General features: G+C 38.7%; 2 protein-coding genes across 2 annotated transcripts; both read right to left on the bottom strand.

Annotated features, from left to right (window-relative positions):
* Positions 1–5,744: 5,744 nt before the first annotated feature.
* On the bottom strand, positions 5,745–11,773 carry slc50a1 (solute carrier family 50 member 1). Its single transcript, XM_087778955.1, has 6 exons — positions 11,576–11,773; positions 10,857–10,934; positions 10,665–10,788; positions 10,429–10,590; positions 6,936–7,055; positions 5,745–6,550 (listed from the first exon to the last, which is right to left on the bottom strand). Exons 1-6 carry the CDS (start codon positions 11,641–11,643, stop codon positions 6,446–6,448), a joined length of 657 nt encoding a protein of 218 aa, XP_087635081.1. The 5' UTR covers positions 11,644–11,773; the 3' UTR covers positions 5,745–6,445.
* Positions 11,774–16,490: 4,717 nt separating this feature from the next.
* On the bottom strand, positions 16,491–26,955 carry efna1b (ephrin-A1b). Its single transcript, XM_087812704.1, has 4 exons — positions 26,793–26,955; positions 18,089–18,384; positions 17,828–18,016; positions 16,491–17,718 (listed from the first exon to the last, which is right to left on the bottom strand). Exons 1-4 carry the CDS (start codon positions 26,888–26,890, stop codon positions 17,597–17,599), a joined length of 705 nt encoding a protein of 234 aa, XP_087668830.1. The 5' UTR covers positions 26,891–26,955; the 3' UTR covers positions 16,491–17,596.
* Between the last annotated feature and the right edge of the window lie 941 nt (positions 26,956–27,896).

The raw sequence follows: 27,896 nt of genomic DNA, 5'->3' as shown, positions 1-27,896 counted from the left end.
CTAGTGGCCGGAATTTTTATTGCAACACAAAAATGAACAAATGCACTCTGGATGTTATAATTTAAGATTCTATCTCAATAACACTTTATCGAACTGTAAACCATAAAAGAACTACGATAAAACATACATTTTGATCGGCAAAGCCAAATAATTATTAAACAAATAATGAAAATATAACTAAAGCGATACAGTGCTGTGGGATATCGATGCAGTATCGTGAAAGATAATGTTGCAATGTATCTGGGTTTTTTTACACCCAAAATGAGTAACTAATGGCATGTACAAATGCTGGTTCTCTAAAGGTTTCTGCTTCAAATAAGGGGGCTAGGAAATAATTGTGCAACTCACAAATATTAAACATTGACTTCTATTTTCAACACTGTTGTTGTTCATGAAAATCTTTTAGTGTATTATTTTCTTGTTCTAAAACCGATATACAAAAGTATAACTCTGACCAAAGTTAGAAATTCTTTGACAGAAAAGATGAATGTGTTACATTCTTGTTGTTAAATGTGTTTTTCCAGATCAAACACCAACTGGAATTCAATTGTCAAGATTCTCTTTGCGTTTTTTTTATCAACAAAGCCAAAAGGCTGTGTTGTCCGAGCTTGTGTTTCACACTTTTATCTGATCGTCAGATTTGTGTGTGTGTGTGTGTGTGTGTGATTTGTGGTTGTTGTTGTTAAGAGACGTACGTCAAGAATGATAACTGTGTGTGAGTGTGTGGTTGAAATATGTGTGTACGAGTCGAAGGAGACAGCGGCCACTACTTCAGGAAACGGCGAGATCCTGTTTGTGAGCCGGACTCATTGTTCGTCTGATTACACGACCCCCCCTCACAACACACACGTACACAAAACACCGTCCTCGTGTTACTACTTCACTGGATTTAAAGGGCGATGCTTTGATTTTTTAAATGTCGGACACTTTGCTCGTCTTTCCACAACAAAGACACCGTTTCTAATGAAGGGTGCGACCGGGCCAGTCCATCTGACTCCAGGCACCGCCATGTTCCATTCTTCTCCCCTTGCTGGACCCCACCCAGACCCCGTTATCAATTTCTCACGACTCATCGCTTTGTCTTGCGCTTCCTGTACACACCGTCAGTGCTCTTTAACCAGATCACGGTTTTAAGTGTCATGTGGACGAACCGTCCGCCATATGCTCCTGGGATACTGTTACACCAAACGGGTCGACCCATAAATTCAGCTCGAGATACAAAACCATAAATATTTCAACAGTTTGACTTTAGACTTTTAGTAATGATTTTAAGGAAACACTGAATTTATTTATTTTTTTTATTTATGTATCCTCTCGTCCTCAGTTATTGCCAGGTTCTTGGATTTCATTGATCCTATATCTTTGCAGGATGTAAAGCCAGAAGTTTGATTGCAACATCTAAATAAACGTCATTAATATTTGCATTAATTTAAAACAGGTTGACCGATATATTCAGCTCAAGATACAAAACCATAAATATTTCGATACACTTGCATCATTTTAGAAACTTTTTTAAGGGAAAACTGAATTTTAGTGATATCTTTTGTGATTTCTCAACAGTTTTTTTGGTTGAATTAATATAAATGAAAGCCAAAATATGTCCAAACATCAGCTTTAACAGCGGCTGAAATCAACTGTATCCTCTCGTCCTCAGTCATTGCCGGGATCTTGCGGGATTTCATTGTTCCTATAGCTGTGAAGGACGTAAAGCCAGAAGTTTGATTGCAACATCTAAATTAACGTCACTAATATTTGCATTAATATAAAACAGGTTGACCGATATATTCAGCTCAAGATACAAAACCATAAATATTTCGATACACTTGCATCATTTTAGCAATGAATTTAAGGGACACTGAATTTTTGTGATATCTTTTGTGATTTTTCAACAGTTTTTTTGTTTGAATTAATAGAAATGAAAGCCAAAATATGTCCAAAAATCAGCTTTAACAGCGGCTGAAGTCGACTGTATCCTCTCGTCCTCAGTCATTGCCGGGATCTTGCGGGATTTCATTGTTCCTATAACCGTGGAGGACGTAAAGCCAGAAGTTTGATTGCAACACCTATATTAACGTCACTAATATTTGCATTAATATAAAACGGGTTGACCGATATATTCAGCTCAAGAAACAAAACCATAAATATTTTGATACACTTGCATCATTTTAGAAACTTTGTTAAGGGACAGTGAATTTTAGTGACATATTTTGTGATTTCTCAAGTGTATTTTTGGTTGAATTAATAGATATAAAAGCCAAAATATGTCCAAACATCAGCTTTAACAGCTGCTGAAGTTGTAGAAGACTGTATCCTCTCGTCCTCAGTTATTGTGTGATTTCATTGTTCCTATAGGAAGGAAGGACGTAAAGCCAGAAGTTTGATAGAAACACCAAAATGAACGTCATTAATATTTGCATTTTAAAGCAATTTACTATTAATGACAAAATAATCTATACAGTGCTGTTGAATATCAATAAAGTTTTGTGGAAAAAAATGGAATACTTGACAAAAAATGGCCTAAATTCTCAATGAAAACACAAAAATCCACAAAACAAGAATAAAATATAACATTATGGATTTGTAGCGACAAATAAACCTGAGTTTCACATCAAAATTCATACTTAATATTCGGATAAACGGCAAAAGAAGTTCATTACTCTGACCTACTTTTGCTTTGGTCATTTTTTGGCTTAATATTTTATTTAGGTCTGCAATGGAGTTATACATTAACCAGTCCAGAATTCAACCAGAACGCAGAATTGTGTTGTCTCGTGTGTGACTTTTATACCTTAAATTGACTCAAATTTAGAAAAACACTTCAAGAACTTATAACTAATATCTAGATTCCATATTGTGTTGGCTATCTTATGTTTATTGCCTATGAATTAAAACCTGCAACTTGTATGTTTTTTTCCCGCATTTCAACCAACAATATAAACACATTCAAACCTCAATAAAAATACATGAAGTAAAAATGTCCAGATCGTTGAGTAGTAAATGAAGAAACCTTCAAAAACCTTCCTGAATCCAGATGGAACTTTGTAGTCTAGAAAATCCATTCACAAGATGTTGAACAAACAAACCAACGGCGACAAAAGAAGAAAAGTGGAGCAGGTGAGAGAGGAAGCGAGGAAAACGGAGCAGCAAACCATAACATCATGTCTGATTGTTGTCGACACAGAGGTCACGAGGTTTTCAACACATTTCATAACAAGATCAAAAAGCATCGCCATCCACACTCTCCAGCTCCGCTCGCATTAGCAGGGCTTTTGTTGCGTTAGCGTGAACCCTCTCGAGCACTGAACCTTCCATTAATGCGTTCATCCAACCACCTGTGCGTTTACAAACCACATTCCACGTCCGGCCGAGTGACCGGAGCAGTGGAGGGTATCGGCGACTCACATCATTCCGACTCCACAACAGCTCATTTATCTCCAAAAACCGCCCGTCCCTCTTATCTTTAATCCCAAAAAACACTCAATTGAAGCACAATGCTGTGTTATGTCTGCGTGTTCTGTCAGTGTGTGCTCAGGAGGAAGCCCTGGCACAACACACACACACACACACACATGGGATGAGAACCTCTGGCGTGGCCTTTCCCACCGCTGCCCTCGCTGGATCAACAAGCTCACCTAAACAAACTTATTCGCACCAGCGCGCCATCAAACAGGCTTTTGTCTTCTTACACAAGCAACTCCGACTCTCTCACACACACTTGTGTTTCTGCTGCTCATCCACGCACTTCTTCAAAACCAGCTCTTTTTTAAGGAGAATGTTTGCACTCGCATCGTAGAGAAACACAAACACAGGTCATACGGTGATGTAACAGTAACTTGTTAAATTACTTCTAAAAGATAAGAGTTTGGCAATAAATATACATCGAGCTTGAAGTGAGTAGCAGAAAAATGGACCCGATATGATCGGAAAATAGGTTTAGAAATCGCAATTGTAGAAACTGGCCAATCTTATTTCATTGCATTTATATCTAGTTCTATATAAATAACAAAATAACTACAGGAAAAATGTGTAGAAATAACACTAAGGCATTAATACCAAGCATTTCTTACCAATAAATACTCGCAAAAAGCACAAATGAAGTTTCAATTAGTAATAAACAATGAAGAAAAGTACAATATATGGTCTTGTCCCATTTGGGACCTGAATCTAACTTGAGCATCTAAACTGTCGATTGTTATATAAACAGGACCTTTAAAGGCAGACTTTGGGGCCACTATTAACGTGGCCCTCAGAGTAAAACTTTGGGTGAATTCAGTGAGACAAAAGCTTTGTAGAAATGTTTCTGACAGCTGATCAAGACCCTGTTTTTTTCAATAGTTTTTATTCATTTATTACACTTTCTAATACACGTTTAAAAAAAAAATTCATTACCGTTTGAATTCCAAAATTAATTTTAGTGAATTGTATTTTGAGCTGAATAATAAATCACCAAAACACCATCCAGTCCACTCTGCTGCAGAACAAACTGACACAGATGCATGTTGACTCTGGTCTCCTGGATCTCGGACTACCTCACTGATCGACTACAGTACGTCAGTCTGAAGGACATCACGTCTGACACTGTGCTGTACAGTACAGGAGCACCTCAGGGGACAGTACTGGCCCCTCTCCTCTTCTCCATCTGCACATTAGGCTTCTGCTAAAACTCGAGTCTCGTCCAGAAGTATGCTGACGACACTGCTATTGTTGGATGCATCAGGGACAACAGCGAGGACGAGTACAGGAGTCTGATACGTGACTCTGTGGACTGAAGTGAGAGGAACCACTTGCAGCTGAACACCTCAAAGACCAAGCAGATGAAGTGCATGAATGCTCCTCCCCAGATGCAACACTAATAGACTCAGGCACTCATTCATTTCCTCATGCTATTAGATTGTTTAATTCTGAGTTTGGGGCAGTAGTGGCGTGAAAAGATGATTCTATTCCATGTTCTTTGTATCCTTTTTGTTATTTTTCTTTGATATATGTTCTTTATCTTAAGATTTAGATAAAGCTTGCACTTTCTTTTATAGAAACTTTGTTCTTGTTCTTATCACATGCAACTCCTTGTTTTGTCAACTGAAATTGTCATGTAAATGTTTTGGCCCTTAAAGAATATTTGGATTCTTATCATTTTTTGTTACAAGTGTGTATTATAGTTCATGTTTTGCACAGTCCCTTTACCAGGGTATTTAATAGTTAAAGGGCTTGTGTTTTTTAATCATTAATATTTATGAAAATGCATGACAAAAACTTTTGATAAAATAAAACATTTAAGCTTGTTTTTTTTAATTTAATGATCAAATAAATCACTTCCAGTTTGATATTGGATCTCTCCAAATTCATTTTAAGGCCAGTTGAGTGTCAAACAAGTAGTTTTACACACACGAAAGATTTAAAAACTAAGAAATTCAACTTGTTTTTTCATCTGCGTCGTTGCACTTATTTCAGTCGGTCAACAGCATTGAAACGACAGATTGCATCCTGTTCAGCTCTTCAGTCCATCACAGGACAAATATTGACAGTGGACTTCTCACACACACCTACCGACAATCTGGAGTCGGTGGTTGACGTCTTCATGCTGGCGGTTGGTGGGAGGAAACCGCTGCGCTCGGACTCAACCCTTTTTTAGCCCATGACGAACATGCATGAGCGGTTGATGGAACCCAGACGCTGCCTTGAATCGAGCATCGGGTCATGATGCTGAGCATCTTTTACACATTGATTTTTTTACAAAACAACTTCCATACCAAACACGGTTATTTATTCGCACTTCTGTTGAAATGTTTACAAAAATATTTTCACAATACTTTATAAAAAAAGAGTAGTAAACATGAAAGGCTGCCACCGAGATGAGACAGTATCCCCTCGAGCTCAGGATAAGAGGCACAGATTTAAAGAACGTTTTTCAAGTTGGCGATAGTGTCGTCCACGTGATGAGACCATCATGGAAATAATGATTGGATATTTAAAATAGCTTTTTGTCATCTTTGGAAATCCGTGAGAGTTCATCCATTTTCCCTGGATTTGTAACTGGACCCTCCGTTTTTTACACCACTGAGATGAGTTTTTAAGCATTTCGAGATATACAATCAGACATTAACAAGTCCGTAGGTACCAAGAGTAAAGATTTCACTTTCAATATACCAAAGATGGTAAATAATGATAATTTTCTAAATAGAAAAGCTACTTTTTATAAATACATAATCACATGATGGGTCTGTGTGGGAGGCTACGATTAAGGCTGGCATCTTCGTCACTTCGTCATACACTTGTACCGTCAAACACAACAGATATAACAGGCAATTGTCGTCACAGACATTAAAGGCACTTAAAGGAAATACATTTTCTTTTGGTTTGTACAACGTAAAAAACGTTTTAAAAGGGTTTTTTCCTCAACTCAGTTGCTGCCTCGAATTGAATAGAAAAACTACAAGCGGCAGAGTTTTCATATCGGAATAGGCTTATACGGATGTGATTGAGAAGGTGATGCAAACCTCCAAAATAGATAAAACCTGATGAGGCTGGTGAAGATTCCAGGCGTGTTTGGAACCTGCAAACACAGAAATATAATAGGAATTAAAACCACTAGATTCAAAAGTATCTAAAATTGGCACCAAATTTAAATTCATTGCATCATCTAATGATTCATGAACAGAAAATGGCAGGAATCTCAGCAAAAGACTTCTAAGGCAGCTACCAAACACAAAAGTAGAAACATTAGATTCAGATTTTCAAGAACAAACCAGTCAATGTAAAATAAATAAACATCTAGCTTCACATAAAATCTAATATTTTACATAGTAAAAGCAGTGGTAATGATAATCAAGTTGAAAACTAAAGTCTTTAGTTCCTTCTAACCCCAAATCTTCAGAGATTTTTTTTTTTTAAATGACTTGACTTGGTCTCAAGAGGTCATTTGATGAGAAGTCACTCACCATGATGAAGTAGTCGTTGAGCTGGTGGCCGTAGAGAACCCAGGAGGTGGACGTGAAGAACGTGGCCACCGTCAAAGGGAAGGACAAACACTGGACATTACCGCTCCGAATAATCCCGACCTGGCGAGAAGAAAGACCATTTTTTAAAACTCTCATTTTTACAATTAACATTAATTTTTCTTTAGTTTTATTTTAAGCATCCTGAAGCTTCAAAAGCATGGGTTCTAGGTGGGAAAAGGGTGGAATGGAAGCCCTACCTGAGGTGGGTCTTGGGAGGATGACTAGAGCTGAAATCATGAGGCAGATCAGTGAAGCTTCTTTGTCCTGAAGTCGGAGCAACGAGATTTCTACCCTCATCTAAAGTCAAATGTTTTAGATCCAAGACAGAAGCTGAAATGTTTTTCTTCTTCTTCTTCTTAAGGGTGTCTTCGCGTACAGTTCCTTCAGGTGTTTGTTACGGACCACAGAGAAATAAATACATTTTACACTTTTGTTATCTCTGGGTCAAGGTGACCCGAAGGCCCTTCGGTTCACCGTGATCCTGAGACAACGCAAGGGTTAATTTAATGCATGAAATATATTTTATTTTGAAAAAAAACCCTGAATTAATTCAAATTACTTTTTAGCCTTTGACCCTTGATACTTTAACCTTGTTGTTTTTGATCAAAAATAGTCGTTTCAGAGTTATGGTGACATGTATTATTCATGCTTCTATTTCTGTTGTTGTTATCTGAAGGTCGGACCGTGACATTAACGTCAAAATTAAACCAGTCCGTGGTGTTAACAAGGTCGGGGACCCCTACCTGGAGACCCCTGCCAAAAACAGGACGGATGGAACTGTAAATGTAATATTTGTTGTATATTTTAAGAAGAATTACTTGCATATTACCAGGGAAAAACACGTCATGAAAGTGAATACATTTGTTTTTGTTCATCATAGCAGAATTCCCTCCTTTTTTCCTTTTTATCCACATACGATAAGATAAGAAGATTCTTTATTAGTCACAGAGGTCAGATAGTGTGTGTTGCTGCAGCTGCAAGAATAGCCTGACTATTGACTTCCTTCTGGGCGAATCCTCAGAGATGTACTTTCAAAAATGTGTCCGCTGTGGCAGCATATGACCCGTCATGACTAAAAGAAAAAGTTTGTCAAGAGGATATAAGACACTGAGAGACAAAGACTGAGAATAACAGGAAGCTACCAGATGAGGGAAAGAATGGCGGGAAGCTAAGAGGAGACGATGGAGGGAAGGCGACAAACAGGATAGTAGCAGAGCCAGGAGAGGGCAAAGAGATACTGGCAACAAGGAAGGAGAGGCTATTTTGTCTTGAAGCTGCATTATAGTACACAGGAAGATAGAAGGAAGATGCTTGTGTTTGGATGTGACATTTAAGAGGAACAAAAAAGCAAGGCTTGAAAAGGATCGAGACTAAAATCTGGTAGAAAGTTGACAGAAACATGACGGAAAGATCACAGGTAGGATGAGTCGCTGGATGAAAGAGAGAGTGTGGCTTGAAGACCACAAAGATTTCTCGGATGAAGGCTCTTTGACGAGCCTTATTCGAGCTACGCCGCCGTTCAAAATTCATTTTCCAGCACCAGGTCGACAAATAATTATTCATGAAATACAGCAGCATAGTCAACACCACGGTCACAAACAGAACAAATGTGTCTTTGATTTTTTAAAAAAACAAAATATTCTACCCAAGGTCATGACACAATAAGTAGCGTTTCACATCTGGTGCCGTTCTTAGCAGTGTGCTATTAGTGATGTAGTATTACTGAGATGACTTTAGAAACTTGTTTTAGTCGTTCTGAACAGAGCTAGGCCAACGACTGCAGCAGCTAAAGGCCATGTATCCTGGCAGTGAACCAGTCTCATAATTTCCTGTAACTGCACCACTATTTTTGGTTGAATTGAAGCCAAAATACTCTTAATTTGGCAAATATGGAGTCGACTGTATCCTCTCATCCTAAGTCATCACAGAGATCTTTTGTGATTTCATACTTGATTTCTGCCATCTAACGAATTATTTTATTTTAGCCACAGTTAATGGAAATATAAACCAAACGAAGTAACTAGGATACAAATTAATTTAATTGTTTCATTTGAAAGCAGATTTTTTTTTTAATATATTTTTTTTACCAAAAAGAAACATTACAGTGCTGTTGAATATCAATAAAATATCGTAAAAAAAAAAACCAAACCAATTTCGACCAATTTTTTTCTCATCGCCCTTTCCAGATCACAAACAAATCGAATCACTTCCAAGTGAGTCCATTTCTAAGCTCTATGAAATTCAATTAAAACTTTAATTCGGGAGACAAACAAACAAATGGAAGGGAAATAACCTTGTGAGTTCATGAAGTAACATTGGGAAAAACCACTGGCTATAAATACAATAGTAAAAACAACCAAACAATAATAATCCTCATGATCATTATTATAATTTGTCTGCACTTTACGACATGTGTCGCTTTCTGGCGTCAAGAAAAATGCAGTCCAAGAATACATTCCTGTGTCAGAGGCTTGTTTGAGCTGGAAAGCAACATAACTTGTTTTTTCACTCTTTTGACTCAAGCATTTTATAGTCACGACTTCTTTCCAATGGCGTGATTTGCTTGTAGTCGCTGAGGGTCAACTGAGAATTGTGCACAACCAACGTCAACACTAGAAGACACAATATGTTGTCTATAATATAAATTAATATAAAGTATTAACATCTTTGTGATGTGCTAATGTGAGCCTTTTGACAGGTAGATTCATGTTTGCTTTTGAATGGCTCCTTACTTTCATAACTGTAATGAGGACCAGGTTCTGATATCAACACTGAATTCTCTGCGAGCCCTGAGGATATTGGACTGCAGTCGCAGTATATGAAAATACTGTTTGTTTTAAAAAGACAAATATGTTTTAATTTTACCATTAATGACAAATTAAAAACTGAGGAAGTAGCAAAACCAAAAACTGTTTTACAAACGTTAAATGAGTCTTTGTTCATCATTACATGCAACATGTAGTGATTTATGAGCAATTCTAATCCTAGATTACGTTCAAATTTCTAAAATTCACTTTTAATCTGCTGGTTCTTTTGAAGTGGATCCTTTTTTAATACCTCATATTTAGGAATAATTGCGGGCTTCAGAACAATCCAACTAAACAAGAGCTGCTGCTGCAGGTTGAAGACTGTCAGCAGGGATTGACCAAGTTTCCAAAAGATCCAGTTCATGTCTCATCTTCAACCACAAATTTAAATAGTTCGCCCCACATTAGACTCCTTCACAACACTTTTGCAAAACACAGATCCCTTTTTTTAATCTCTGAAAATAGCCTGTTTTTATAATGACCCAGCGCGGCACCGTTTGAGTTATTACGATAGCGATTAGAATGTAGGTCAGTGGTTGTTAAATTTGAAGCTGAATATCATAAATATATAAACCTATTTATACAATGGTTTCTCTATGGGAAAGGGTAATGTTCATAACTCTTACCAGGTCGAAGAGCGGCGACATGTACATGCTGACTGTGACCACGCTGCAGATCAGGCCCAGTTGGGTCAGCTTGGAGTCGCCCTGAGGAAGGAACGTCGTGAAGTAGAACCAACCGCAGCTCAGCACTGCTATGGCAGCGACAGTCTGGGACGCTACGTTCTTCTAGGACAACAAACACAAAATACACTGTCAACATGATTTTAAAACACTTAACTTTGGTTTTAATATTCTCTCACCCTTTGACTGGTGTACTGCAAGTACATGACAATGTAGAGGAGCTGCAGGAGAGCTCCAATGGTGTTGACCAGAATAATGGTTTGATCGTCCTTGAGGATCCCATAATACAACCAACCGAGGTTACTATGGCAACAACATGAGATGATTAGCAAACCGAGTCTGCACTCGTCAAGGTGACATACTCGTCTTACTTAAGACACGTGGTGAGGAAAGGCAGGAACTGGATATTGTCGGCACTTTTGGTTTGGCGCATCTTGTTCAGGTCCGTCCTGTGAAGAACACAAAAAGATTATACATACATGTTTCTTTGGAACGTGTCACCACATGAAAGCATGCGTACAAATCAGATAATGGGGTTTTTAAATGTCGACAAACAAGGCAGTTAAAGAGCAAATAATTCCGTATTTGAGAAGGTAAATTACGCAAACTGATCTGGTATTTGCTGCATGTAGTTCAACCTGCTTTAACAACATTCACGTCAATCAAAACATGTTTTTTTTGTGTTGAACAAGACTCGCAACAGAACTACAATTTATTTCTTAAACTAATCATATAAATAATAATAAAAAATACGTTTTTCATATTGGATTCTCTGTCTTAGAACTTTATATATCTATCCTGCAAAAATGTATTCAATCATTATTTTAAAATAGTCTGCAACATTAAATACCAATGCATGTTGAAAAATTAAAGTATTAGCACATATAGTAAAGTTAAAACTATTTTAATTTAAGATAAAGCTAATAGTTTTCACTGCACATAATATGGTATTTGTATATCAGTTAAATAATCGTTTAAAAACAAAGGTTTAACATTGTCAACACTACTTTTATTTAGTCATAAAACACACATGTATTCATATTAAATTAAACATTAAACAGTTGCTTCCTAACATTAACTTGACACTTACAGTCCAGTCGAGAACATCCCGACTGTAAACACGATGCAGGCCCATGATAGAATCTGCAGTAGCTCCATATAACGAGGAGGAAAAATAAAAGATATGTCGTCGAGGAGATAAAAGCGTCAAGAAAGATCCACTTCAGGCTCTTTTTCAATATTTGTAAACAGCGACTCAGACGCCGCGTTGGCTTCTTCGTTCCCTCTACTTCCGTGTTTGCAGTCAGTGTGCTCGAGTTTCCTGCGTTCTGATTGGCTAGAAACGGAAGAGGCGGGTTATGTTTATCCAATGGCGTCTAAGAACGTAGGACATGCAGGCTGACGTCATGACGATGGCGGAGGAGACGCGCTCGCAGCATCACTTTAGAATAAAAATAAATAAAATATAAAATTGTTTTAGCTTATTATGAAGGTAAAAAATTAAAGAATTAATGCGTGTTTCATTTTTTTTGATCCCACACCAGGTGCCGTTCATGTAAATAAAGAAGTAAGTAAGTAAGTAAGTAAGTAAGTAAGTACATTTTATTTGTATAGTGCTTTTCTAGACCAGGAAAGATTAAAGATCACCTTGAATACATTCAAAATAAATAAAGAAATTAAAATTAACTATTATATAATGTATGTGTGATTTAGGTAAGGATTAACCGAATAACATAATCAAAATGTTATCAAGATAATCGACATTTTGTGGAAATTGCATCGAAATAATAGGAAAAAGCTTCTGTTAAATTATTTGTACTTATTTGAGATGTTTTAAAATGATTTTTTCGAGCATTTATACCATGATTTTTGAGCATTTATACCATCACACTAAAAACAAAATATGATATATTTTTAGCATAGATAATATTAAACGCTTCATTATTATTATTTTTTGTTGATGTTATTGATTTAGTAGTAGTAGTAGTAGTAGTTGTAGTTGTAGTCGTAGTATTTAATGGGTAGTGGTGGTTGTAGTACTCATTTTCTACTAATAAAAGCTGTAATTGAAGTGGAAGCACTATTCATAGTTGTAGTATTAATAGTTTAAAGAAGTAACTTTATGAATTGTTTAAAGATTTTTCTAACCCTGAATTGAGTCTGTGTTTTTATTAACATTTTTTGCTCCACTTTAGGTGTAGAAATACAGGTTTAAAAAAGTTGTAATCCTCTGGGAGATTAATTACAAAAGCCTCTTCCTCGTGGAGGTCGGAAGGTCCGGCTACGGTTACCCGTGTCTCCTAATCAGGGCTGGAGATGAAGCGAGATAAGGTGAATTGGAATGGTAATGTATGTGAGCTATTCCCTTCGAGGTATCCCTGACAAAACTGACCTTTAACACACTTTCCCTCTTTGACTCGGGCGATGTTCATTTCCAGCAAAAAGTTCAGAAACAAAAACATGTTTATGTATATATTTAACATTTCCTCTCTTCTTCTGTTGTCTGACAGAGAAATTAATTGTTTCTTCTTTCACTTTCAATAAGTGCTCATGGTTGACCTTTAGGTCTCTCTGGTGTCTCGTCTTCTCGCTTCTAAAAACTCATTTCTCGAGACTCAATCTTTTACAAGTTTGCATCCAATTGACATTTTCGTATTTCTTGCCGTTTGTTGCTTTTTCTGTGGCATTTCTGTAATGAAGCGGCCCTTGAACCAATTTATCCTCCTGATACAAATTTGATCTTTTTATTATTCAATTAAGTTCTGCTGCTTTTGGGCTGTTTTTGACAGGATTGGTTTCCAGTGGTTTTCATCTGTGGATGATAAAAGATATGATTTAATAATGTTTGACACATGAATGAACTATTTGTTGTTGGTTTCCAAATACAGGAATTACAAAAACAAATGAAAACAAATACGGTAATAAATATGAAAAATAAGGTTTTCAATTAATAAAGAAACTACAAATTGAAGTATGTAAAGATTTATTTGTGGCGAGGAGCTCAGTCATTCGTGAGGGACTCAAAGTAGAATCACTGCTTCTTATGATTCCTGTTCAAGTCCCTCTGGAAGTGTTCCTGGCGAGTCCTATTGGGAAGAGACCTCAGGGCGGACCCAGGACTGGTTGGCGATACTATGTCTTCTCCCAGAGGAGCTGGAAAATCTGCACCTCTTTCCTCCTCTAGTCTCCGTGACCCGACCCTGGATGAAGATGATGAAGACTTCTGGGAGCAGACCTGCGACCTCTGAGTGTTTTTCCCAGACTTTTCATCCATTTTTCAAAAAGAGTGAATAGAATCAATTAGTGGAATCTTTGTCCTCATGTTTAAGTTTCAAACAAAACAAGCACACAAATCAAAGTAAAACAAAAGAAAAATAGCAAATCAAAGATTAAAATAAATCAAAGATTAAATTAAATGAAATTTAAGAAAAATAAAATAAAATAAAATAAAATAAAATAAAATAAAATAAAATAAAATAAAATAAAATAAAATAAAATAAAATAAAATAAAATAAAGGTAAAGAAAGTAAAGTAAAATAAAGAAAACTAAACTAAACTAAACTGAACTGAACTGAACTGAACTGAACTGAACTGAACTGAACCGAACTGGACTGAACTGAACTGAACTGAACTGAACTGAACTGAACTGGAATAAAATAAACAAATTAAACGATAGTAAAGAAAAATAAAGTAAAGTAAAGTAAAGAAAACTAACCTAAACAAAACCAAACCAAACCAAACCAAACCAAACCAAACCGAACTGAACTGAACTGAACTGAACTGAACTGAACTGAACTGAACTGAAATAAAATAAAATAAAATAAAATAAAACAAAATAAAATAAAATAAAATAAAATAAAATAAAATAAAACAAAAAGTACCAAATTTAGAAATATTGTTTTTTTACTTTGATAGTCTGATTCATATGTATACTTTATACATGTATATATTATATTAATATTTATATATATATATACAGTATAATATATATATATATATATATATATATATATATATATATATATGTCATCATATATATATTAAATCCATTGAGTATAATTCCTTGCTCAGCAGGATGACATCACCCGAAACAGCAGAAGGTTGTACGTTGACGTGGACGACCTACAGAATTACAACATGGGTGTTAAATTGAACCGAAACAATCTCCCGGCGTGAGATCATCCTCCGTGAATTTAAGGTATGACGTGATCATGGAAAGACAAACATCGCGTTTCTTTAAGTGTTGCGAGTATCAACGTATGTCGGGCGGTTTAGCGAGGGACGGTGACTTTTGGCAGTTTTCAGTCAACTCTGAGGTTTGAAGGTTTTGTTTGCCTCCACTTTCCAACAGGCCTGTGTGTGTGTATGTGTGTGTGTGTGTGTGTGGGGGGGTGTGTGTGTGTGTGTGTGTGTGTGTGTGTGTGGGCAGCACCTCTGCTTCTCCACCGTCAGGATGTACAGAATAGTAAAAACGCCGGAGGAATGAAGGCGAGAAAGCGAGGCGAGGAGGTAAGAGTGACACGTTCACACCCGGCCGCGAGTCTCCTCCGACCCTCACCGTCGAGCCCCTTCATGATCCCCCTTTACTGTCTGCTGTTTGGTTTTCACTCTGTGAAATCTCAGCCAGAACAAACTGTGGCACCAGGGATGAAAGACAGAATGTCCAGGGTGTGGAGGGAGGAGGAGGAGGAGGGAGTAAAAGTGTGGAGGGAGAGAGAAGAAGTCAAAACACCAGATAAAAAAGCTGAGCCCAAATATTCTGGCAAAATGTTCCCTGACATGAATTTATCCAAATAGTGTTTTTAAGACACAATATAATCCTAGAAAAAACTGTGAACACATCAATAGTTAATAATAGTTATTTATAAAATGGCTTTCAGGCATTCAAGGCATTATAAATAGATTCCAGAGCTATCTTACTTGACCTCTATGACCTTCACTGCAGGAGTTTCAAAATCACTGCTCAAAACTTGTGAGAGCAGGAATGTAGATTTTTTACTAAAGAACATATTGTCTTAGCTCCTTCCTGAGCAACACAAACTGTTTAAATAAACTTTATATCTTCAGGACTGATCCATGTCGATCAGGGTTTCATTTAATCTGCTTTAATCTCTGCTGCTTGTTGAAACCTAATCAAACTTCCACGTCTGACTCATTAACAAATACATAATTTGTATATATTTTCAACTTTAAGCTTCTGTCTCATGGCTTGCTAGTATTTTATCTTTCCATTTTATCTTTTCATATTTTCACCTCATCTAAGGAGGTTCAGTGTTTTTGCTTCATTTTGCTATTTTAAACGTTTTGTATGTTATGCAATTATCTTTGGCCTCAGATAGTCCTTAGAGATCAAAGGTAACTAAAATAGTTCTTCAAGTTAGAATTAGGAAACACATTTCTTTGATTATTAAGTTAAATCTTAAATTCCTCTCATAGTGGGTTTTGGGCCACATTTATATTTGTCCAAAAAAGCCTTTGATCATTTGCTTATTTTAATTATTATTTTTACAGTTTACCATAACATTTCTATTCTCCCTATTTCAATTAGATAGATAGATAGATAGATAGATAAAATCTTATCGATTCCTCTGTGTCCCTGAGTCTATTAGTGTTGCATCAGGGATTATCATTTTTAACTATAATAATAACAATTAATAATAATAGATTTTATTCATATAGCACTTTTCTTAAGATAATAAACAAGATAATTTGTTGTTAATACTTTTTAAAACCTCAAAACCAATCTTATCCCATTTTTAATTGAAGACTTTAGTTAATCAATCGTGATTTGTCCGTAATAAACATAATTATCTTCAACAAATTTACAAAAAACATGTTTTTCTTTGCAGCAAATTATCACTTTTTTCCTAGTTCCTTAATAAATGCATATAAACGTCCCCTGAATAAATTGAATTGCATTCTATTTGTCTCACAATCAAATAAAAAAAAATCACATTACTGTGATCCACATTTCAAGCATGTCATAACAAAAACAAAGTCACGTGTTATTTTAAAAAACAGACAAAAGTTTATTACTTCACATCTCATGAGTCTTTTTACAACATATTCTTATAACTTTTCTCTATTTACAAATCTACATATTTACATTTATACATAGACACAGGTGAGATTAGAACGCTCAGAAGGTTTCCAATGAAGCTTAACAACGTTGGACCAAACATCTGTCATAGTGTACCATTAAAAACAAACTCTCCAGTGGATGCATTACCGGGATTTTACGCATGAATCTGAATGACATGCACTTATCAAAAAACATATCAAATTGTATTGGAATACATTGTATTCTGCTTCTTTTTTTTGTTGTTGTAAAGAATCACAGTAGTTACTGAAGTTTCATTCCACATTAATCATACACAAGCTTTGGCAGTAGCTCACAATTCCACGCGTAAAAAAAATACAAAAAAGCTTCACTGGAAATGGAAGATAAACATTGAACTGGCTACGTTCACGTAACATCGCCATCAAAAATATATATTTTTTATTATTTTATAAGTAAGTCTTGTCGATTTAGTTGATTGTGCTTAAGTTATTTTTGACCAACAACATTTTTAGTCAGTAGGACTAATTCAGAATTTTTTTGCAGGGTTCAAACTCACGACTCAGGGGCCAAATCCGGCCCTCAAAGTCAGTTTACGTGGCCCACAGAAGGTTAAAGTATTTATATTCAATATAATCATCAAATTAATTGATTTAAGTCAGGTTTACTGGCCAGTAAGTACGAGTGTGTGGTTGTAACGTGAACGTAGCCTTTAGTTTTTTTTGTTTTTATTTGACAAAATGCGTCCGAGGCCCCGTTTCAGATCCCCGTTCCTTCGCTCGGCTCTCAGATGTCACATGAAAAAAGTTGTGCGTTTTCAACGGTCGACATGCGAACCATCATAATTAAGTTAAAAACCAAAAAAAAAAAAAAAAAGAGTCTTTGAGGTCCTTTTTTTTCTTCCTTCTTCTTCTTTTTCGGAACGATCCACGCTCCACATTCACTCCATGGAAACACACTCAAGCACCTTATATATATATATATATATATATATAAAAAAATTGTGATTGTCCATCCCGGGGGGCCGGCCCCCTGGGGTCCGAACCCTCTTCTCTAGTGCAGCGTTAGCAGGGCCGCGACGAGCGTGGTGAGGAGGAGGAGCGAGACGGAGACCAGCTGTGATCCCGAGCTGCCGATGCTCCGCTGGACCTTCGGCTCCATCACAGTCGGGTCGTCTGAGGGAAGGGAGCAGGAGAGTTAGATTTCATTGCTTTAAAAACAAAGGTAAACAGAAGCAGCTGAAGGTTGTTTTTTTTTGACGAACGGGATGGGAACGATTCTCACCTGCAGGGAGTCTGTTGGAGGGATTGTGGACTCCCCCCGCCGCGGGGAACTTCCCCTTGCCCTGATCGAAGGCTTTCGACGTCTCCTCGGCTTTGCTCTTCTCCGAGTGGGTTTTCCCGGCGCCTTTGTGTCCGGCGACGTCCACTTTCAGACGGAGGCAATCCAGCCCGTGGTGATGCATCGGCTTGGCTGCGGAGCGACAGAATTCCATGAGTATAATTCCCAAAACGTGCAAGAATCTCAGCAGCAATAAACACTTACAGATGTAGTAGTAGCTCTCTCCTTGTCTGAACTCCTTCCCCAGAGTGAAGGGCGTGAAGCGCTGGAACTTCTCGGAGAATTTCTCCGGAGCGTGTTGGGCGAAGGGCCGGGAGCACTCCCACCTCAGCTGGTCGAAGGAGTGCGGCTTGCACACGTCGTAGTCCTCCTTCTCCACCATGTACAGGACGTAGCGCTCGGCGGCGTGAGACGACACCTCGCCGTGGGCGTAGTGCGGGCAGATGATGTCCAGGTAGTCGTTGATGCGGACTTCCACTGTGTAGTCGTCCCACAGGAAGCTGCACAGAGAGAGAGAGAGAGAAGGTTGGTTAGAAAAGTTTCTATTTTATAGCGAAACAGATGTTGTGTTATTCACAGCATAGGTATGATTCAGTGATTCCACTGAGATTTGTGTTCTTAAAACCATTTGTTTTCAGCAGAAAATGATACCAAACTTGGACAAACGACCCAACATTCAGTTTCCTTTTAACAGAATAACCCTTTTCTTTGCGTTATTTCCTTTTGATCCACGTTCTTTACACTTGTTTTTTGCACTTTGTTCTTGTTTTTATGATGTGTTTCTCCAGAGGGATTAATCAAGTCGATCTAAATGGACTTTTATTTTGAAAACAGGAAACAAAGATGGATCTTCTCCCCCCACATTTATCATTCTCCCTTATTTATTCATTTTCTTTTTATATTTAAGGATTTTCGTGCCCCACGAAAACTGATGAGTACACCAACATTCAAGTAGTGTTTTGGCGAAACAAAAAACATTTCAAAACCGCTATCAATTTTTAACGTTTTGTTTCTTTTTCAACCGATATTCAATTGTTATTATTTGTCAACTTAACCTTTCCTTATTAAAACATCCCTTTTGTTTCCTCATTTTAAACCGAAAAACCTCCCAAAAAAGAAAATTAATTTTGATTTCTGTGATTCGAAGAGCTTTTGCTGAATGACGGTTCCTGTTTTCAAAATAAAAGTCCAAAATTGGCGATAACTGATGACATGTTGTTGACTTTCAGTGGTTTCATCTAAAATAACAAACGTTGTAGCCTGAAAGACCGCTGGAAGCTGAAGACTTACGCCATTAAATCACTCAAATAAATCAATTTTCAAATGACTGTAGCCACAAAAAGTGTAGTTTTTGCCAATTCTATGTTGCTTTAAATCATTTTTGACACTAAATGGCAAACATAATACCTGCACAAACTGACACTTTGAATAACTCATCGCCGATAATCACACCAGTAAGTACAGATGTGAGGTAACACGGGTCGTCGTTGCTCCATCTGCCTGTTCCGACGGGCGCTATTAGAAGCTCCGTCAGGCTCGACCAGTTCACTTTGTTTTTCCCTGACAGAACCTCTCAGCTCTCTCTTCTCCCCCCTTGAGCACAGATTCACTTCTCACCTGCTCACACGCAGACGTGATTCTAAACGACAGCTCAAACCCCCGCAAGTCTTTCCAGCCTCGTCGTCTGTCGGAGGTTTTTTTTTTTGCACCTGGACGTTTTTATCCATGATCGTCGCCTTTAATTCCAGGTCTCTCGATCGGTCGCTACATGATTCCCCATCAAAGGGTCAGACAGCGGTGGGTGGAGACCGTCGGGCTGAGAACTTCTTTTCATCCTCACCCTTCATTTAGTTTTACGGCTCTTGTCGGGCCCCGGCGTCTCCGCGACACGTGGTGGAAAACTGAGAAATAAAACCTTTTTAACACTTTCGTTTGTTTTTTTTCTGATGCAGGTGCTTCTAGAAAAAAAAGCAGGATTGTTGTGCGTTTCCTCTGATTACACACTCGAGTGGCAACACGCTCTAATCTGGGAATCTGATCCGGGGCTTAAATCGAATGACAACGTGTGAGTGCTTGCTCGATTCCATCCCTTGGTTATGTTTTTGCAAGAGTGACAACACTGCAGCTCTCGCTCTATTGTTTGTGTGTGTGTGTGTGTGTGTGTGTGTGTGTGTGTGTAGCAGCTTCAAAGTGCAGGACGTGGTGACCGTGACCCCATCCCCCCCCTCGGCCCCAGCCACCTCTTGTTGTTGTGGCTCCTGTTAGGACCCCCTGGTCAAGTCACAGACACACTGGCTCCAAACACCAGTCTCTCTACCCCTAATTCATGGCCTGTTGTGCAGCATGTGTGTGTGTGTGTGTGTGAGGGTGTGTGTGTGAGGGTGTGTAAGCTGCAGCTACCTGTCAAAACATGCTTTGTTAGCGAAGCACAGTTCTACTCTTGTTATCCCGGCTAATAAGCAGATCAACACCATCCACTAGCAATCTCTAGAAACGGCTCTTTGTGTGTGTGTGTGTTTGTGTGTGTGTGTGTACACTTCTGCCTTTGTTTGTGTGTTTACAAGAGCGAGAGTGTCACGGAAAAGGGAAAGAAAAACATCTGTAGATGCTTAATTGGCCGGATAACTCCAACTAGCATTAGCATAAAACGGAAAACTTTTCATTTTATAAGTAAACATAGGGCTTTGTATTAATCAAAGTTTTTTGATACCTGTACTGATACTAAAACCCTTGCTTCGATATTAATAAAAATGTCATAAGATCAAGTCTAACAAATGGAAAATCAAATCGTCATAACGATTTCTTAAAGAAAAAAACACCAAGAAAACTTGTAAACAACTTACTAATCTAATGTTTACTACCTTTGTATCTTATTAGTTTTCACACATTATCAAGTTTTGATTTGTGTACGAAGCATTTCCATCGGTGCCACCAAAGAACCGAATTGGGTACACGGCACAAAACTATACTTAAGTAACGTAAAGTATACTAAGGTATATGTATTTGTAGTGTCCTAAATTTGTTACCTGTAGGTTCCGTCGATTTAAAGTACACAACTTATATTTTTCATCACAATAGCAATATAGGTAATCGGAACATTTTGAGTTTACTGAAGTATACTTTCAAGTTTACTCATCTCTATACTACCAGTGTATTAGGTATACGTTCCGAGTCTAAGACTATTTTCGTAAAATAAACCATAAAGTTTCAAAGTATACCATTCTCTATACTTCCAATACACTAGGTATCTTCTTGAAATTGAAATTGTACTATTTTTTACAGACAACCTTAAGTTTTCATGCAGGAGATGGAACATACGTAACATATTTTTGTTAAATTGTTGTATTTAACAATAGCAAACAATAAAAATATGTCTGCCAGCCCACTCCCATAATCCTTTGCAACGTTAACTTCTGGATCACCACAATAATACAGTTGACCAACGATCAAATTCGTATACTGTCCTCTAGTTAATATCAAAAAGTGTTCTTCAATTTCAGTATAAAACAAGTATACTCATAGTACTTTTTGCGAACCTTCTCTCCTTAAATGTTTTTCTTTTCTCATGATTTCCTTTTTTTATCTGCATGACAACAAAGCTCGACAATAGCCTGTAGAAAGAAAAAAGATTCTGTTGCAAATTTCATTGACAGCCTATATTCATGCTTTTAAAAGGAAACCCGCCCCTTCAGCCTTTTCTCCACCTCCTCCCCCCTCGAGTCGTCCATTGCTCCGGCTAATTAAAAGCTGTTAGGGGTCTGGGGCCAATGTGTTCTTAAGAAAGGGAGGGGACGGCGCATGAATAGGGTGTAATTATACCCCCCCAAAAAAAAGCCCCAAAGACAAAATGCCTGAAGGTTACACAGCCTCCTCCAGCTCCTACCTTAGACCTCTCGCTCTCTGGAGCTTTAGACTCATTTCTCATCAAAGACAAACTTCTGCGGACCCCCACTCGTCACCCCCCGACTGACAGTTCTCGAGAGAGTGAAAGTCACAATAAGGTGATATCTGTGTCGAGCCAGGTGCGTGCTTCTTCCTCCCCGGTGTGTGCGCTCTTGTTTTTTGATGGTGGTCTCTGAAGACCCTCATTGAGAGCGGCTCACGCCCGGGGCCCCGCGAAGCACATCTGTTTGCCGAGGTCTACCCGGAGCCTCTCGCGAATGCTTCCTTGAAAAAAGGGATGGAGATGTGCGTAAACAGACGAGGTTGAAGGTGTTTTTATTGTTGATTTTTTTTTTGCACCCACGGGCGGGTCGTTCTCGCACCAGCGCAGGATTGACGTCAGGAAGCATCGCAAGGTCGTCGATAACAATCCCACGTCGGTTAAACATTAGCTCGGATCTTACGGCGTTGGAAGGAAATAAGGAAGTCGATCCGGGAGAGCGAGTATGAAAAGCCACGGTTTGTTCTTGCGATCTTTAAACCAGTTTCCTGGTTTATTCGTTTCAATCAGTGTCAGAAATAGACACTCACTCAACCGACCATTTTTAAGGGTACTTTTCAGAGATAAAATGATATAAAGCAAGTGTTTTATGAAGATTTTCATTATTCTGGTGACAAAAAAGGACTAAAATTAACACTATTTGTAGCCTAGTTACTTCAAAAAAACTGTCTTATGTTGGAGTATCTGTTTAAAAAATATGAATAACAATATTTTAAGAACAGCAATGCTACACTAAGAAGACAGTAAACCATCATTTATATAGTTTTTTCGTGTTTACGACCACGTTTTTTACGATAAAATTTGCTGTATTGAAGTACTACAGCTTCAATATGAAGGTAAAACCGGTGGATAAGTTCCAAACATCCTCATAACTTGTACACTAAAAAAACAATAGTCATAGTTTATTTTCGGTTATTTTAATTATGTAAATGTAGCTTGTGTTTTACGACGTAGTTATAGATCAGGTACAGATTTCGTGATACATGTTCATGGCACTTATGCACCAGTTTTACCTTCATACTTAAAAAAATGGCCTAGGACTCGATTTCACTATCCAGACAAATAACCAAAACTAAACATAGTAACAAATCCTAACGCTGTCACCATTTGTCACCGAAGATGGGGAGCTCTTCGCTGACCCCTGGAGCTTTCACTGCACAACTGACAAGCCGGGGGGTCACGGGTTCAGAGTTCAGGGTGGCTGAGAGTCTCGCACCAGCATCTGAGTCAGCAGACAAGACCGTCTTTTTTTTTTCCGCACACACAACACACTTGTACGAAGTTGTCAGCACCGACGAAAACACTAAACAGATGCACCCCCTCCTCGCCAACCCCCCCCAGGCTCTGTTATTACCACTGCTACCATTTGTGCTGCAGGTAATCAGTGCAGGAATGTCACAACGGGGGGGATGAGGTGGGATCTGGGGGGGGGGGGGGGGGGTATGGATGGCACACTCATCAGATTTCCGCACCAACTCTCACGGCGAAAACCTTATTAATTTTCGTGGCCGTATTAAAGGCATCTCCGGCTAAAGACCTGTCAGCACTTCTAATGGTTTTAGCTCCGGACCCGAAACTCTGCTCAAGTGGAATTGACCTCCATTTCTGTCTCACTCACCCCCCCCCTTAAAAAAAACTGTAGGCAATACACCCCAAAGATTTCAACTATCCTGCTTTAATAATCCTTTTTTTTACCTCAAATTTTCAATCTTTTTTTTGGACAAAAATGTATCTCTTGAATGGAAACTTTTACTTATCGATTGAACTCCCTTCCCATCATCCATCACTGTCCACCCTCTCCCTCTCTCCGTCTGCCTTTTCCTTTTATTCTCCTAAAAACGCTCCCATCCCCCCACACATCCCTTCTCCTTCTTCTTCTTCTTCGTTGTGTCCTCCAAGTCTGACTTAATAAACCAGATCTCTTCATCCAGACTCATTTCCCCAAACACAAATTCCTCTTTTTCCCTCTTTCCCTGCCGGGTTCACCCTTTGGACCTCTACTCCTCCTTCTCCTCCTCCCTTTTAAACGCTTTCTTTTTTTCCCTCCCGTTTCGTTCCGTCTGTGATGAATAGTCGGGAGGCCAAATGGCAACATGGCAGGTTCAATATGTTGGGGTGGGGAGGTGGGGGTCATTGAGAGTTAATCTATACGTTTCCATTCCAAAATGGCGTCAACACTTTAGGTACAAGTTGCTAATTCTGCTGGTCAGTCCGGGAAAGGACGGTTGGGGGTCCGGCAGGTATTCGCACAATCCCATGAATGATCCATGCACACAGACGCAGGCATGCGTCGCCCACACATACTACGACAACTTTTTTCTTCTTCTGAGAGTCGACTAGAAACAGAGGAAGGTTTGTCAGAAAGACAGAGGGTGAGGAGGAGGAGGACGAGGGGGGGGGGGGAGGAAGTCTGGACTGCTGATAAGGAAAGCAAATGGAAGATAGAAGGAGCCGAAAAAAAAGGTGCGTTTTAGAAACAAACGGTGAAAAGTCCAGACTCGTAACATTTATTCGACCGTAATCCACTGTAGCCTAGTTTCTACTTTACTATACGGTTATAAAAAAAAACAACAACCACTTTGTCGGGACTAAAGGTCAAGAGGTTACATCACGGGATTATAAATAAAATAAAAAAGCGCATATATATTAATAAATGTGCATTGACAGACGGCTTTTGTGTCTCTGGGTCAGATGGTCAGATTACGGCGTCGAATGTAATCTGCGTTTGGGTTGCGCTCGTTCCATGTGGATTAAAGGGCAACAACACAACCAGGCGGGTAAAGAGAGGGTGATACTAGAGAGAGCAGAATGTTTAAGCGAGACCCCCCCCCCCCCCACACACCCCCTCATAGCTGCCCGTGCTTGTCGAGACAGGCCTGAGACTGAAAACTAAATATTGTGTTACTCAGGACTGGATATGAAAACAAAAGGAAAACATTTCGGGTCAATTTCCCTTTTGATTGATTGATTGAATCACTATAAAATATGACTGACTTAGACCAGACACTGCAGATATATTCACCCCTGCTGGTGGAAAATAAAAGGTGCAGGTAAAACTTAAAGCAGAATGGAAATAACTTAAGTCTGTTTAGTACAATAAATTGCTTATATATTGGACCTGACACAGATTCCTTCTGTAATTCCTCATAAATAAGATCAATAATAACAGATTATAACGACGTAATCTCTTAATTTCTTTTAATCTTCTTACAGCCCGATCGTATTTACAAACTGTTATTCGGCCGTGACGAGGTCAGACAGGTAGTGGAGGAGGAACAGACGCAGCTGACACAGTTGATTATAGTAACAGCGTAGTGGAATGTTGTCTGCGGCTAATATTAACCTCCCCAAGTTTTTCTCCCCGGTGCCCCCAAGTGTCTGGAAGTGTGAGTCACACTCGCGTCGACGGTAACAGCCACTCCTCGTGCACACACATATTCGTGTGTGTGTGTCTGAAATACACACTCGATCTGTAAACGAAACATTGTTTTCGAGACCCTCTCGGGAGGACGTCCGAGCTCGGATCAGTCGCGACAAGAAACGACTTATGCCATCTGCTCGCCACAGAATCATTGAACGCCAATGATCGGGACTTCATTGATCCTGGAAACATGTGTCAAAATACGACATTTTCATCCTTGTGGTCCTTTTAACTGGATACACTAACGGGATGGATGGATTGTGGATAAGGGGATGAAGGGGTGAGGCAGGTATGCAGAGGAGTGAAGAGATAAGAGGGACATGTGCAAGAGAATTATGACTCAGGCACTGGAGGTCAGATTGTGTCTTCACAATCTTACAAGTACTGAAGATGTTTTTTCGATTTTTTTTCTTCTTCTTCTCAAGGGCCCCTTCGATCTGCCACAGAGGAAGATAAAGCGAACGGGTCTGGCTCTGAAAGTGGATTAGCGGGTCTCTTTTTATTTGCTGTCATGTTGTTGCGCAACCATATCGGTTCCTACGTTTCTTCTAGGAAATTTCCACAGAAAGGAAAAGCAGGTCCGTGTGTCGAAATCACGCAATACTGTGCTGCCAGGAAATGGGTTTTTAGTCAGAAGGTCTTGAAGCGAGTCGATCTGGATTTCCCGTGCCAAGATTCTTTTCTAAATCGTCACCATTGTTGCGTGTATTGTGTAAACAAGCTTGTGAAAGAGATTCCAAATTAACAAAAGGGAGCCAAAATGATTAAAATCAGCATAATTTGTTACAACAATACCACCGAAAACCTGGTTTCCATTGGAGTTAAAACCATTTAATGTGACCTTAAACACTCATCTGGGAGTCTCACCTGGATCACATGACTCGCTCCGTCTGATGACTCAGGTGTAACTCAGGTGGGTCAATCATTACTGACTCACACAATTATTAATGCTGACTAAAAACCTCACAGAACCAAACTTTTCCACTCGCTCTTCATCCCATTAGAAGGTCTTTTCTGCCCTTTGTTGCATTTAATCCCAGAGTCTATTGTCTTAGTTTAAAGGCCAATTACCCGGAGCTAAACACATCAAGAAGACTATAGAGATTGGAAGAATAGATTCCACCCTTGGATTTATCAGGATCTGGAGTTTCTCCCAGATTATAGAAAGCAAGAGGATCTCCCTGGTAGGAGATCCATACATCTGAGAGCGTCTGTCGAGATCCATTGATTCCACTGAGTGCCCGGATTGAATTACACCTCTGACCTCAAGACAAAATTATCCCCCCTATTTTTTCTTTTTTTTTTTTAACCCTCCCTGACTCACCAAATATACATCACTTCTTAAATAGTTGCGACTGAATAATACAAATAGCTTCTATTTATTCCCTGAAGTTAAATATAGTGGTGAAGCCAGAGGATCATCATCTGATGCTTGCATTGACTCAACACTTAAATGAGGATAAAAATAAACATATATAAGATTTACGAGTGATCCCCTCCACGCGTGGAGGGTTTTGCGTGGATTTACTACAACGTGCACTTACTTTGGGTTGGAGCTGTTCCAGTAGACGCTGTGTCGGTCCGCGGACGTGAAGGAGGCGCAGATGCTCAGCAGCAAACCCAGAACACACACCAAATCCATCTTAGATCTTCTCAAAAGTCACTCTCCAGAGACAAAATATAAATCAAAGTCTGTTTGACTCAAGCACTGATTCAAGGACTGACTCTCCGGAGCCGCGGTTCGTCTGTTTTGTGGAGTTGTGGTCCCGCCCCCTGGACGCGAGGACAGCCAATAGGCGTCCAGAGGTAGATCAGTCACTCCCTGCCTATACAATGAAGCCACGCCCCCCCGCAGCGCGGCTCGCCAGCGCAGAATAACACAAAAACATCACATGGGATTATGAGAGATACACGAGGATGTTAAAAAATACACAACGCCGAATAATTTATATAATTATTCATTGGATTAGAAACACGAGGTGTACGATTTGTCCTCTGTTCGTATGTTTTACGGGTATGTGTGTGTAACGTTTTTTAAAAAGCTTTTCGCATGTTTTTTTCCTTTTCTTTGTGATTTTTAAGCGTTTGTCCTGTTTAGTTCCTTTTTTAAACTTAACTCTCGTGCCATTACTAGGTCAAAGTAACCTGAGGGCGCCGAAAACAAATGTGTTTGCGGTATCCCTTGTGTCGTTTCTGGGTCAAGGTCAACCACCTCCCTGGCTTCCATAAATACATATGCAGTGGTAGGAGGTCGTTGACCTTGACCCGGAGACAACACAAGGGATACCTCAAACACATTTGTGTACTGGCCTTCGGGTCAACTTGACCCAGAGCTAACACATGGGTTAAAAAAAATTAAAAAAAATCTGATAAATGGTCCTTAATATGCAACTTTATTGTTGGTGTCATTAAAATCCAAGAGTTTTATTTTTTAATTAGGAAAAAAGTAGAAATACTCTCTATCAAATACTATAAAAAAATGCAATTAAATAAAAACATTTCCATGTAATATTGAGCAAAGTAAAAAAAAAAAATGTGCACATGAAAATATCAAATTCTCAAGTTCCAAATAAAGAGTGTGTGGTATTAATAATTCTTTAGAATTCTTTTAGAGTTAAATATAAAATATACAAATGTGTCTTAAGAGG

This window comes from Callionymus lyra, chromosome 17, assembly GCF_982586985.1.
Source record: "Callionymus lyra chromosome 17, fCalLyr1.hap1.1, whole genome shotgun sequence".
NCBI lineage: Eukaryota > Metazoa > Chordata > Actinopteri > Syngnathiformes > Callionymidae > Callionymus > Callionymus lyra.
This window is presented reverse-complemented; position numbering and strand designations above follow the sequence as displayed.

Excerpts from the sequence above, each read along its gene's own strand:
- efna1b (XM_087812704.1), bottom strand. The coding sequence starts at position 26,890 with ATGGATTTGGTGTGTGTTCTGGGTTTGCTGCTGAGCATCTGCGCCTCC. Across the intron at positions 18,385-26,792 it reads TGGAACAGCTCCAACCCAAA|CTTCCTGTGGGACGACTACA; the intron begins GTAAGTGCACGT and ends CTCTCTGTGCAG. Across the intron at positions 18,017-18,088 it reads AGAGAGCTACTACTACATCT|CCAAGCCGATGCATCACCAC; the intron begins GTAAGTGTTTAT and ends GTCGCTCCGCAG.
- slc50a1 (XM_087778955.1), bottom strand. The coding sequence starts at position 11,643 with ATGGAGCTACTGCAGATTCTATCATGGGCCTGCATCGTGTTTACAGTC. Across the intron at positions 10,935-11,575 it reads GGGATGTTCTCGACTGGACT|GACGGACCTGAACAAGATGC; the intron begins GTAAGTGTCAAG and ends TGTTCTTCACAG. Across the intron at positions 10,789-10,856 it reads TTCCTCACCACGTGTCTTAA|TAACCTCGGTTGGTTGTATT; the intron begins GTAAGACGAGTA and ends TTGTTGCCATAG.